We start from the raw sequence: 12,971 nt of genomic DNA on the forward strand, positions 1-12,971 counted from the left end.
TATGGTGAATATCAAGTGAGACCATCTACATGGTAAAAGCTCTTTGGGGTCTACCATAATTTAAAAAATATATATTTATTTACTTATTTATTTAGTCTGTGCCAGGTCTTAGTTGTGGCATACAGGATCTTTGTTGTGGCATGCACGCGTGATCTAGTTCCCTGACCAGGGATTGAACCTGGGCTCCTTGCGTTGGAGGTGCGGAGTCTTACCCACTGTGCCACCAGGCAAGTCCCTACCATAATTTTTAAGAGTGTGAAGGGATTCTGAGACCAAAAAGCTTGAGAATCACTGGCCTACAGGACAACACCTAAACTGGTGAACCAGATATTAGGGGTTCCTGCCATTCTACTCCAACCTGCCTTTGCCACCTCACTTATCACGACTGTCTCTGTAGTAACCCCAGGTTCCAGCCTAACCACCTACTTACTGATTTCTGCACATGTTCTGCACTTGTCTGCCTGACTCTGTGCATGCCATTCCTCTACCTGGAACACATGTCCACACCCCCTTTATCCACCTGTCTGGTGGTTAGTGGGTCAGAGCTACCTCCTTAGGGCCTGAGGATGGAGAGACTCATTTAGACCCAACGTCACAGTCTGTTTATGGCTATACTGTGCATATAGCCTTCAGGATCTGTTTATTTGTCTTCCTTGATTAGAATTCCTGGAGTGCAAAGGACCCAATTTTCCCTCTGTTTATATTTTCCCATCTAAAGGCCAATATGAGATTTTTGTAAATATTAGCTGACAATTTCTACCGATATCTGTGGGCTTTTATGATCCTGTGCAGATTAATCAGAGTATTCAGTGCCTGCTGTGAGAAGAACACTTGGCAGTGGGGGAAAGGGGGCTAAGGAGGTGACCCTTGCTTAAGGACCTGAACTGTGCTTGGAGAGACAGGATTTATAGCCAAAAAGCAATCAAACAAGACACAAGAAGGTATGTAATCAAAGGAATAACCAGGTGCTGTAGGCCTTTAGGGAAGGGGAGATGGGAGCCAGGGCACGTGCGTGTTTGCGGTCGCTGGAGAAATCTGAGCAGGCTCCTGGGAGGAGGCAAGGACTTGCTGGGGACTCGTTAAATAGGGAGGGTTTAGTTAGAGGTCAGCAAGGCAGGATTTTGGGTCAGCAAATAAACACAAGCCAGGGCAGAGTCAGGAATGAGCACAGCATGTTCACGGCCTAATGAGGAGGCTGCTGGCCATGGTGAAGGTGAATGGTGTGAAATGATAAGGTTGAAAGCTGGTTAGAGGAGTTTAGATTGGACTTGGAAGGAAGGAAGAACCAGCTTTTTTTTTTTTTGTTTTTTTGGTTAGGTAAGTGACATGGTGTTTTTTGAGCCAAAGATGGGCTATTTGTGGGAGAAGGAATGGAGATGGGGCATCTAGTTAATGGCCTAGGGGTGTGAGGAGGTGAGGCTCTGGACTGGGGAATCAGCAAGTTTTTGGAATGAAGTCCACGCAGGTCACCACGTCTAGAATGCCAGCGTGGAGCCTTTAAATGGCAATGTTTTATATATAAAGGCCTAGGGATTAAAACTCCACAGTAGTGTGTTAGTGACATAATTGGGTCTTATCATGTGTGGCTGATTTAGAGGTGAAATCTTTTATTCTAGCCTTTCCTCATGTTTTATTGTTTCAGCTACTAAATAATTGTGTGTGGTTTTGGGCTGTTTACTTAACTCCTCGGTGTCTTGGTTTTGTCATCTGTAAAATGAGGGTATTAATAGTTTAATAGTACCTGTCTCATAGCCTCGTTATGAGAATTACATGTGGTAATACATGTAAAGTGCCTATTTTTACACCTGACACATAGAAGGCCTTTAAAAAATATTAGCTATTATTATTTATTTATTCAGTAATTCACATTATCATGGGAATATAAGTATTTAAATTACCCAATGGGCCAAAGCATTCAGTGCTAAGCTGAATGAAGGCCCTAAAAAAAAAAAAAAAAAGCTTCCTGGAGACATGGCAAAGATGGGATTCAGAAGCCGGGATGGAAAAATGTTAAAAATTCTAATTCCATAAACTCATTAAGATCTAAAGTGTAAAACTGGGAGACCCAAGTCACAATTTAATCTTGTCACTTCTCAGCTTAAACACCTTCACTGGATCCCACTGCAGAAAAGATAAATTTGGTCTTTTTAGCAAGCCAGCAAGCCTTCCTTCACTGACGTTTCGTTGGCCATCACAGCCTTCCTTCCCCAGCCCAGCGGCCTGCGCCTCAGCTGCTCTGCACTCCTGCTAATTTTCAAACACATCCTGTCCTGCACAAGCAGTCTCCCTTGCCTTCACTCTATCCCCCAAAGCTCATTCCTCTTACCCCATTTATGCACTATAAAATTAATCACCTGTTTTTAATAGACTTTATTTTTAAGGGTATTTTTAGGTTTACAGAAAGATTGCATAGAAAGCAAAGTTCCCATAAACTCTCTCCCCCAACAGTTTCTCCTTTCATTAACATCTTGCATTAGTGTGGTCCATTGGTTACAACCGATAAACCAGTATTGATACATTATTCTTTTTTTTTTTTGCGGTACGCGGGCCTCTCACTGTTGTGGCCTCTCCCGTTGCGGAGCACAGGCTCCGGACGCGCAGGCTCAGCGGCCATGGCTCACGGGCCCAGCCGCTCCGCGGCATGTGGGATCTTCCCAGACCGGGGCACGAACCCATGTCCCCCGCATCGGCAGGCGGACTCCCAACCACTCCGCCACCAGGGAAGCCCGATACATTATTCTTAACTAAAGTCCATAGTTTACACTAGGGTTCACTCTGTGTTGTACACTACTATGGGTTTTGACAAATGCATAAGAACAATGCCCTATAGCCACCATTACAGTATTACAGAATAGCTTCATTGCCCTAAAATCGCCCTGTCCTCCACCTACCTATCCCTCCCTCTTCCCCTCCCTGTCAGTTTTTAAGAATCAGTTAAAATGCCATCTCTTTTGTGAAAATATCTCAGGATCCCTCTATTATGAATCTCTTTGATGCTTGCATAACACTTTCTTCATACCTGTTATAGCTCCTATGTTCCAAATATTATTAGAGATACACACACTCTTTTCTTCCTTTACTAGAGTGTATGTCCTTGACGGAGGGTCTGTGCCATAGATTTATCCTCATAACACCTAGCCTAGACCCTGTTCTTAACGGGTGCCTTGTGAATGCTGGCTGAATTGTGAGCAAATATTAGGGTGGGATTTTCCAGAACAGGTCTCAAGAGGCAAAGCTTTAGACCTAGAGTTCTAAAAGTGACAAGTGTACTTGTGAATTTTAAACATGCTTCAGGACTCAGGGGTCCATGGATGGGAAACTCTCTGAAGGGAACTGGCTTCTGTCCCTTCAGATTTGGGCTCAGAATCAGCCTCGGTGGAGGTGGCCCAGGCCAGCTTTATAAATATTACTAACTAGGCCTCAGGGCTCTTTCCTTGCCTCTCCTCCCCTCCAAAAACAAAGCAAAAAAGAAAAGGACAGGGAAGTTGGTTGTTTCCATCCATCTAGTCCTGGTGCCCCTCTCTGGAAGGCCCCTGGAACGTCTGTTTGGTACCCCTCTCACTCTCCCCAGATGGCTCTCAACAATTGAGGGTGCCCAGCGTGCCTTCTTTGGCCAAGGAGCACCTTCTCTTAATTTCCTAGTTCACGCTGAGCGTTTTGCTTTATTTTCGCTTTAAAGACGTTGTTCTCAAACATTCTAAAACGCTGTAGGAACATGCAGATCAGAAAAGCAAATAAATCGAATCTTGTGAAGTAACAAAGCAGACGTCCTTATTCAACAACCAGCACAACGCTAAATGGGAAATATCAGTCATGCACTAGAGACAGTAGCTTCCCCTCCAGACGGGAACTGCCTGTTTACAAAAACCCCCACCCCCAAAAATGAGGCAGTGAAGGTTCCGTAAAACAAACTCCTCTCCTCAGCTCCCAAACGGGAGTCTGCAGTTTCTAGCAGCACTGCCTGTTCTTTTTACGCGACACAAGCAGTTTGCAAGACCTCGGCTTTTACTTCCCAGTACCTGCCTCCTAACACACGTGGGGGTGGAGAGGGAGGGAGGGAGTGGGAAAAAGAGATGTCCTCCCCCTCCCCCAACCATCTTAGAGCCCACAGCGGCGCCAGACCCAGCGCTGGGCGGGGTGGGATAAGGGACACTCTGGAAGCTAGGTTAGATCTAAAGGTGCTGTTACCTGGGGCGGCGAGTGCTCTCCAGACAGCCGGGCTCCCCCATCTCCCCCGCAATCGGAAAGAGCCGAGGAAAAGTGTGTGGGGGGCTCCTGCCCGGCTCCGGAGCGGTTTGGGAGCCGGGCAGAGCCCCTCGCCAACCGAGCGACAATCGCCCGCCGGCACCTGTGCTCCCAGGGGGCGGGGCCTCCTCCAGGTGTGCTCCGGGGGAGGACGACGCCGACAGCCGAGGCCAGCCGCGGGAGCCTAAGCGTCCCCCGGCCCCCGCCCCGAAGAAATGCCGGGGGAGGAGCGGTTAATCCGCACCCGGCCTCGGCGGGATCCGCGGGCCCCGCCGGGGGGAAGGGGAGAGCACGCCGCGGTACCGAGGGGGTTAAGCGGGAGGCCCGCGGCTGGAGCGCGCTTAACCCTTCGGTGCCCGCGGGTCAACCGAGCCTGGCCGGGGTGGCGGGCCCCCGAGTCCCACGCGGCGGCTACCCCGACCGCGCGGGCCGTGCGGGGGGAGCCGCGGGTCGGCCTCCGGTCGCCGGGGCGCGGCGCGGCCCGTGGGAGGCCCGGGGCGGGCGGGGGGAGGGAGGGGGACGCGGCGGCGGGCGCGCAGCGTCGCCAGGGCGAAGCCGGCGTGCGGCGCGGCGCGGCGGGCGCGGAGCTAGCGAGCGAGCGCCTCCGTCCCCGGATGTGAGCTCCGGCTGCCCGCGGTCGCGAGCCAGCGGCGGCGCGGGCGGCGGCGGCGGCGGGCACCGGGCACCGGGCACCGCGGCGGGCGAGCGGGCGGGCATGGGGGGCGCGCCGAGCGGCCCCGGCGGCCGGGCCGGCATCCTCGCGGCGTCCCTCCGCTAGAGGGGGGGACCAAGCCAATTCTCCTTTGCAGCAAAAAATTACATGTATATATTATCAAGATAATATATACATCCGATCTTATTTTTTAAAAAAAGTTTATTTTGCTCCGATTTTGAAAAAGAGGGAGCGTGGGTGGCCAGCGGTTTTTATAAATTATTCTTATTTTCTGTTATCTGTCCCCGTCCCTCCCCACCCCCTGCTGAAGCTTGAATAAGGGCAGGGATCGCGGCTCCTACCTATCGGTCACCCCCTTGCCCGTTCCTCCCCCGCCCCATCGCCTAGCACAGTGCCCTGCACACAGTAGGCGCTCAATAAATGTTCGTGGATGATGATGATGATGATGATGAAAAAAATGCAGCATCAACGGCAGCAGCAAGCGGACCACGCGAACGGTGAGCAGCCAGAGCCTGGGCACCCGCTGCCAAATCTAATCCTTGTCATGGTCCTCTTCTTCCCACCCCCCTCTTCCTTCTCACCCCCCTCCCATCTCTGATGCGCTGGTGGGTTGAGGGGGTTGGAGAGGATGCTTCTAGCTCGGTGTCATCTACACAGAAAGGGGAGATGCGTGACAGCCACTCCGTTCTCCCCTTCAGGCCTTGAATGTCAGAGCTAATTCTGCATTTGTGGGGTGGGGGCGGCCGTGGAGTCCGTGGAGTACTGTGCCGCCGGAGGGGCGGCAAGCCGAGGTGATTCGGCTTCAGTGTCCTCGGGCTCAACTTTCCTCCAACGCTCCCGAGCGATGGAAAGGGGGTGGCTATGAGTCTTCACCCGGAGCCCCCTTTCCAGCCTCTTCACCTCCTTCCCCGGCCCCTGGTTAATTAGGAAGAAGGTCTCTGGTGGCATCCGGAAAATTCTAGGATTGCCAGGTTTCAACCTCCTCGCCGGTGGGTGAAGCATCCCCCTACCCTTGAGAGGGAGGCTGGGTCTCGGAGTCGCCGGCCAGGGGGTCGGATGGAACGCGTATTCCCGCTCGCAGCGCCGCTGTGCACACGTCGGTAACCTAGCAATGCCCGGAGAGTCGCTGCCGCTGTGAGGCTCTGCGCCCCAGCCCGGCCACGTGCAGTTACCATGCCGGCCCGGCTGGGTCGAGAGAAGGGGGCGCAGCTCCTGGCCAGCCCTCTTCACTCCTGCTTGGAGGTCACTGGCGTCCCCCACAACCCTCCATGGGCTCGCAGCCTTCCCGATGACCGCTCCCCAAGGGAAGACTTGGGGCGACTCCTCCCCTGGCTCAGACCGTCTGCTGCCCAAACCCAAGGCCCCCTCTCAGGCTGCTGGCCAGGCAGATGTGTGCTCGCTTTGACTCTTCCTTGCTTTTTACTGAGCAAGAATTGGTTTTGCAAATGCCCATCCCTCTACCTCTGCCACCACGCTCACTTTGACTTCTGTCTCAGTAAGGAGGTTGTGACCAGAGGCAGGCAGGTGCCGGGGAGACCTGCCTGGGTCTTGGCCTGACCCCAGGCTGGAGAGGGCTTTGCACATGGAACCCTCTTGGGGTTCTACCCTGTGTGCACTTGGATACCAGCCTACACTGAGGTGATTCCTGTGTAGGCCTTGAGGGCCCCTGGCATAACCCGGCCTGTCTATCCTGGGTGTAAGGGTGCAGGCTGCCTGCCTTGTCTGTTTCTTTGGATGCTGGCTTGGCTGCTGCAGCTGCAATTTAAAATGCAAAAAAGCCCTAAAGATGTTTTCTGTTTTCCGAAGACTGTGGAGGAAATGCGTCCCAAGCATCATGAATTTTCATTTGGAGGAAGTGTCAGTGCATAATCTAGGTATTGGTTATGGGGCTTTTGGTATTGCCCTGGTGCCAGTGGAGGATTTTTTTTTCCATGCTGAAAAAAGTGCATTGGTGGCTATGGAAAGATGTTGGAGTAACACCCTGAAAATGATTAAGACTGTTGAATTATTGCCACTGCTTTGTGTGTGTGTGTGTGTGTGTGTGTGTGTGTGATGGTAGTTATTTTGAAGAAAAGCTGTTGTATGTATCTGTTAACTCATTAGAGATACATGGGTTTTAAAAGTCAGAAAAGATTTGAAATAAATGTGGGAATGACCTCAGTTTGTCTGAAGGAATGCACTGAAAGACTCCTTGTGAAGACACGGGTGTAGGGAGTTACTGACCCATTGGGCGTGATGCAGCAGTGGTCCTGTGTTACTAACACTTTGGGCAGGGCTTGCGGACTTTCCTTGCTACTCTTGCTGGCCAAACCCTGCTTCTAAAAAATAGGACATGAGGTTTCAAATGGAAACATGGGGATGATTTCCCTACTGTTCTTGATGGGAAACCACTTTAGCTTTCTTCTGACACTGGATTCTCATTGTTTTGTTTTTTAATTTTCCTTTTTCTCCTTCTTCCCAGAGGCAAACTATGCAAGAGGCACCAGGCTCCCTCTTTCTGGTGAAGGACCAACTTCTCAGCCGAATAGCTCCAAGCAAACCGTCCTGTCTTGGCAAGCTGCGATCGACGCTGCTAGACAGGCCAAGGCTGCCCAAACTATGAGCACCTCTGCACCCGCACCTGTAGGATCTCTCTCCCAAAGAAAACGTCAGCAATACGCCAAGAGCAAAAAACAGGGTAACTCGTCCAGCAGCCGACCTGCCCGCGCCCTTTTCTGTTTGTCACTCAATAACCCCATCCGAAGAGCCTGCATTAGTATAGTGGAATGGAAGTATCCTTTTTTGGGGGAAGGCTTTCTCGTTTTCCCTTTTACCATCTGTTCTTTAAAAGGATTTGCTTTCTGAAATGGCACTTACAGAGTGATAGCATTTTGGAATGTGAGCAACAGAAGAAGTTGTGTGTAGAGGGTTTCATGGTATATAATTTCCTATCTCCTCTGGGTGCAGAGGGGTATCTCTCTGGGTAAGTATAGGCTACTGTGTGTGTGTGTGTGTGTGTGTGTGTGTAGTGGTGGGGGAGGGAGTGACAACCTGAAACTTCAAAGTGGTAGATAATTAAAATATGAAATTAACCTTTGGCCATTTGACACTAGATGGTTAGTTTCAACGCACCATTGTTTTTTGGCAGTGGTATGCGTTGAACCTATTGCAAATAAGGTATGCTGATTAAAAAAAAAAAACTGTACTAGAAATAAATACATTTTTGACCTTTAGTGGAATCTTCTCATTTTGACGTTTGGAATTTGCTTCGGAAACTCCAATTAATGCTAAGATGGCTTGTAGATCTGACATTTGGTGAGTCTGATTGTTCAGGTAGCTACAAATATGAACACTTGCTTCATAGGGAGGGAGCAATTTGCTCATCAATGCTATGACTTCCTGGAATTTCCTTTTGACAAGTTCCAAAACAGCATTTGAAACGTGAGCGTGAGGGAGCATGTGAAGGGAGAGGTTTGTGTGTGCCTCTTCTTTCAGCGCCCGTGTGGGTTAGAGCACAGCCCTCTCAGTGGAGGAATTTGCAGTTGCTGCCTTTATAAAAAAATTCTGTCTGTGTCCTTGGACTGGAGTTACATTTCTGGGTGTCTCCTTTGTATTTTTAAAACTGAACTCCAACTGCCCCAGGAGGGTTGTTAGGGCCCAGATCTTGGAAAACTAGGGTGTGCTCCCTGCTCACTCCCTCCCCTAAACCTGGAGGCCAGGTTCCAATGCCTGTCACCCTTCAGAAAATGTTGACCGAGGCCTTCTTTCTGAGCAAATGCCTTTCTAATTAGGTGATTCATTAGTTTGGGTAAAACACAGCATTTCCTTCTGCCAGAAGTATATTCGGAGTTGACCTGGGCCTTAGAGCAGTTCCTAAGCATAGGAAGGAGTATGAATAAAGGGCTTCCCCACGGAGGCTGGGGGGAGGGGAGGGGCGGTCATGCTGCAAAGGGAGGGGGTCGGTGACCCGGGCTAGAAGGTGGAGCTGAAACCCCCGTATCATCTGAGTGCCTAGCTAGGCAGCTCTTTGCACGCCCTCTGTCTTAGCTGGCTACTTTCTGTGCTCTCAGAGAGTTAAAATGAGGTAACTGTCTAGAAAGGTTTTGGAGAGAGTAGCCAAGTGTAGGATTTGAGGGGTTTTCATGTGCTTTTTCCTTTTTAGAACAGATGTCTCCTCTCCAGAGGGAGTTGCGGTGTCTCTCACATGGCTGGGGTTGTGTGGATGTGTTTTCTCTTTAGGTTCTTTTTGAGTCTGAGGACGAACACTGGTGTCGGCCCAGGAGGGAGCCGGCTCCACAGGGTGTCCCTCAAGTGGCATGGCAGCAGTCAGAGGCACAGACTGCACTTAGCCGGAATGATCTCGTCCTCCTCAGGTTGGCTTGACGTGACACTGAGTAAGCAGAGGCCTCTCGGTGGGGTCATTAATTTCATGTGGAGTGAGGCGGGAGGCCTGGTGCTGTCTGTGCACAGTAGTTTCTCTTTGTGCACAGAAATTTGTATATAGTAATTTATGTGAACGGAGCGAATTCCTGGATGGTGCTGCCGACTCCCGTTCCCGCACCGCCAGACATGTGTGCAGAAATCAGGGGCTGTGGCTGCCAGTGCAGGGAGAAGCCGCCCCTACAAATGGGGAAGTTTGCAGAATAGATCCTGAAACGATACATGATTTGTTTTTTTCAAATGACCGTTTTCTTCAGGTTCAGGGAGCAGGGTATGGGCAGCTTCCTAAAGCCAGCAGTGCCAGGCCCTGTCCGCACTGGGAGAGTGAGTTTTTACCTGCTGTTTGCCTTTACATGCAGGCAAAGCAGAGTGTCCTGCACTTGGGGAACGAGGAAGGAGTATTTAGGATCAGACCCATCCGTTTCTCTAACGCTCTGTTCTGCTTGGCTTGTCAGAATCTTGTGGCCGTGGGTTAGGATCCACCCGTACCTGGCGTCTTAAACTGGACCACCATGAAGAAAAAGGACTCTTATGTTTGCTTTCCTGAACAGCATCAGTGCTTCTCAGATTTGCTGGTTTATCATTTAGGTAGCAGGAAATTAAAAAGGCAGAGTGGTGGTGTGGGGGAGGGGAGAGACAGTAAGTGTGTTTCCATATAGGATAGCCCTGGGGCAACTGACTTTTAAAATTTTGGAAGGAACTGCCAAAAGGAAAAATGAAGAGGAGATTCTGAAGTCTTTTTAAGGTGGACTGCCTTAAAGTTGGGTCCCTACATAAGAGATTTTGTAATACTAGATGAGTTAAAAGAATAACTACTGAGGGAAGGATAACTGGCTTTAAAAATAAGCCCATCAAATTAGTAAGGGAATAATGTCTTTCACGTCCATATTTCAGTGAGTGTTAAAGTTCTTCAAGAGGCTGAGGCTCCATGAAACTTAACGTATCCCCAGAGACATGAGGGGGTCTCTGTTTCCTTCAGCATCTTTGGATTTCCCAGAAGGAAACCAGGATGAACGGAGAAGGTCTGTGCATATGCTCAAAGCTTTAGGACTTGGAGATGTTGAGTGAAACCGTGGCCTTGCCTTTTGTGGGTGAGTGTATGGGAGAAACAGTGTCGTACAACCAAGCCCGGGGTTGGAGATTAGATTGGTGCTCATGAAACCTTGCATTTGGAAAGGCTGAAAACCAAGAGAGGAAAAACAGTCATTTTGGCAGATGTCAAATTTTGTATTGCCAGTTTTGACAGTGTCTCTTGATAACAGCAGAAGGCTTAAGCAAGTATCTGTTGAAGGCTGCTCTCAGAGTGATTCTTCCAGACAGACCCCTGAGATTTAGAAATGTTAAGTTGAACTCTGAAAGTATCTGGTGGTGATTTCTTCTGGACTTTTATTTAATTTGTTTATAAATTGAACAAAATAACAACACGTTATAAACGGAGCTCTGGTCTGGCTCTAATCTAAAATAGTGATAACTGCTGATTAGTAAGGAAGGAAAGCGGAGGAGGGAGGTGAAGCCTGGCTTGCTTGTTACAGCGAGGGATTGGAACAGCCACAAGACGGTCACAGGTGGAATGGAGAAGGTCCTTTGTGACTTGTCCTATCCCAGTTCGGACAGGAGATTCAGACTGACCCAGCCAAGAACAGCCTCCAAGACAACGGCTGTAACACATGGTGACAAGGATTTGTGGAAGAGGTTTGTCTCATGATGGCTTTTCTTTGTGTCTACAACAGCCAGAAATTTAGCTCTCTAAGGCCCTTGTTGCTGTGAGAATGACACGAAGTAGAAACCTGTTTCACACAGTGCCCTAATTGGATGTACTTTTAGGTTTTCATCTAAAATGTCCAACAGAAGAATGAGTGTAATGTGATCCTTGCAACAGAAGAAGAGGGCGTGGAGACGTCATTTGATAGGAAAGATCTGCTGTGAGTTGACCACTAACTATTACTCCTGCTGGAAACCTTGTAGTCACAGCAGTCAGTTGAATAAGGATTTGTGGGTAAAATTTTCATTTAAAAAGCAGTTCAAAAGTGGTGTGATTGGGAGTGTGACGAGAGAGATGGTTTATGTTGGTGTAACACGTATATACCTTAACAAAAATTTTCAGACCATTTGACATATTTATATTATTGGCTATTTTTGCCAATTGTGTGGCCTTAGCTATTTACATCCCATTCCCTGAAGATGATTCTAATTCAACAAATCATAACTTGGTAAGTGTCCTTAGAGTTGCTGCTTGTCCTGATGTGTGCTTATCATTTACCTCTATACTGAAGCTGGAAGCTGGCGGCTGGCTTTCTGGGTGGTTGAAGTTAACAGCTATGCATGTGACGTTTCACGGAGCTTTGCAACAGTGGTGTTTTTTTTTTTTTTTTTTTTTTCTTGACCTGTATTCTCAAATTCATACTGAATGAAAGTGTTTAAAGTCATGAATCTTGTATAAATAGATGTGGAACTTTTCATAGAAGAGGTTTGTAGCAGATTTAAAAATAACTTTTCTTTCCATATAGGCTTTTTTTGTCGACCATTCTTTTCCTGGTAATGTTAGCCTTTTTTTTTTTTAAATCCAGTGTTATTTGGGAGTTGTGGGTACTATGGTTAATTTTTCTGGTAAGCAGAGAGTTATCATCGCTTCTGTACCTGAACTATTAATTTTTACAGAAGTAGAACACAACAGAACTAATCCACGTAGCGCATAATTTGGTGAATGTACAGTAGAGTATTGAAGTTCCTTCACTTAGTTCTTTGAAATGCTCCAAGATAAAATGATTCTATGGTGAAATAAATTGGGATACTTCCATATACCTTATTGCTCTCTTAAAGATTTATCGTGCACATTAACTCAGTGAAAGCTCCAGGAAAGTCTGTAGTTAAAAAACCAGTTTCATTTTGTTTAACTCAGCTAGTCCCTAAAAGTAATTGGTCATGGATTCTTTAAACATTTTTTTGGCAGAGTGCATCACAGTGTTTCATGGAACTTCCTTTGGGAAAGGTTGATATAGTTTAAAAAAAAGCACTGAAGAGCCCTGGAGTGGGACTAGGAGTTGTCCCGGTGGACTGTCAACTGGCTGTATTTTGGGGCATTTCCCAGACCCTTTGTGCGTTGCCGTTTACCCACCTGTCAATTCGGGGGATCGGATGAGAAGGTCACCAGGGTTGTTTTTACCTCTGACATCCCGTACTCTTTCCTTGATGATTCAGAAGCCATTGCAGGATTTTTCTGGTGCTGCAGCATCCTCTTTGCAAGTCCTTCATGAGTTGAGGCCGTGCAGAAAGGAGGTGAATGAGGGGCTGGTCCCGGATAACAGGAAATTCTCCCTATTGTTTTGCTTTCCCCTCTTTTAGCTGGTTCCATTCGGTTTTGGTCTCTCATGCTGAAGCTGTATTTTAGTAGGGCTGGATGTTCTTAGCTGAGTGTTGTAAAGTCAAAACTAGTGAGGGGAGAGCTCTGCCGGGGTCTGTAGATGTTGACATTATTTATGCTTTTATGATTTTAGACTTCATGGTTTATGTACAGGATTTCATGTTACATTTAAAATGTGCGGCACATTTCAGATGTAGTGTGATGTCTCTTCACATTTGGGCTTTTGTAGTCTGATGTGTAGGGAATTTTAAAAAATTTTGGACACTGCTACTG

General features: G+C 48.3%; 1 protein-coding gene across 1 annotated transcript in view; it reads left to right on the plus strand.

Annotated features, from left to right (window-relative positions):
- Window positions 1-5,078: 5,078 nt before the first annotated feature.
- Window positions 5,079-12,971, plus strand: part of CACNA1D (calcium voltage-gated channel subunit alpha1 D) — a 292,715-nt gene continuing 284,822 nt past the window's right edge. The window contains exons 1-3 of the mRNA XM_073787812.1: window positions 5,079-5,415; window positions 7,380-7,689; window positions 11,442-11,547. Of these exons, the coding sequence (XP_073643913.1) occupies window positions 5,349-5,415; window positions 7,380-7,689; window positions 11,442-11,547 (483 nt within the window). The 5' untranslated portion in view covers window positions 5,079-5,348. The remainder of the gene's footprint in view (window positions 5,416-7,379; window positions 7,690-11,441; window positions 11,548-12,971) is intronic.

The sequence above is a fragment of the Tursiops truncatus genome, chromosome 10 (assembly GCF_011762595.2).
Source record: "Tursiops truncatus isolate mTurTru1 chromosome 10, mTurTru1.mat.Y, whole genome shotgun sequence".
NCBI classification, from domain to species: domain Eukaryota; kingdom Metazoa; phylum Chordata; class Mammalia; order Artiodactyla; family Delphinidae; genus Tursiops; species Tursiops truncatus.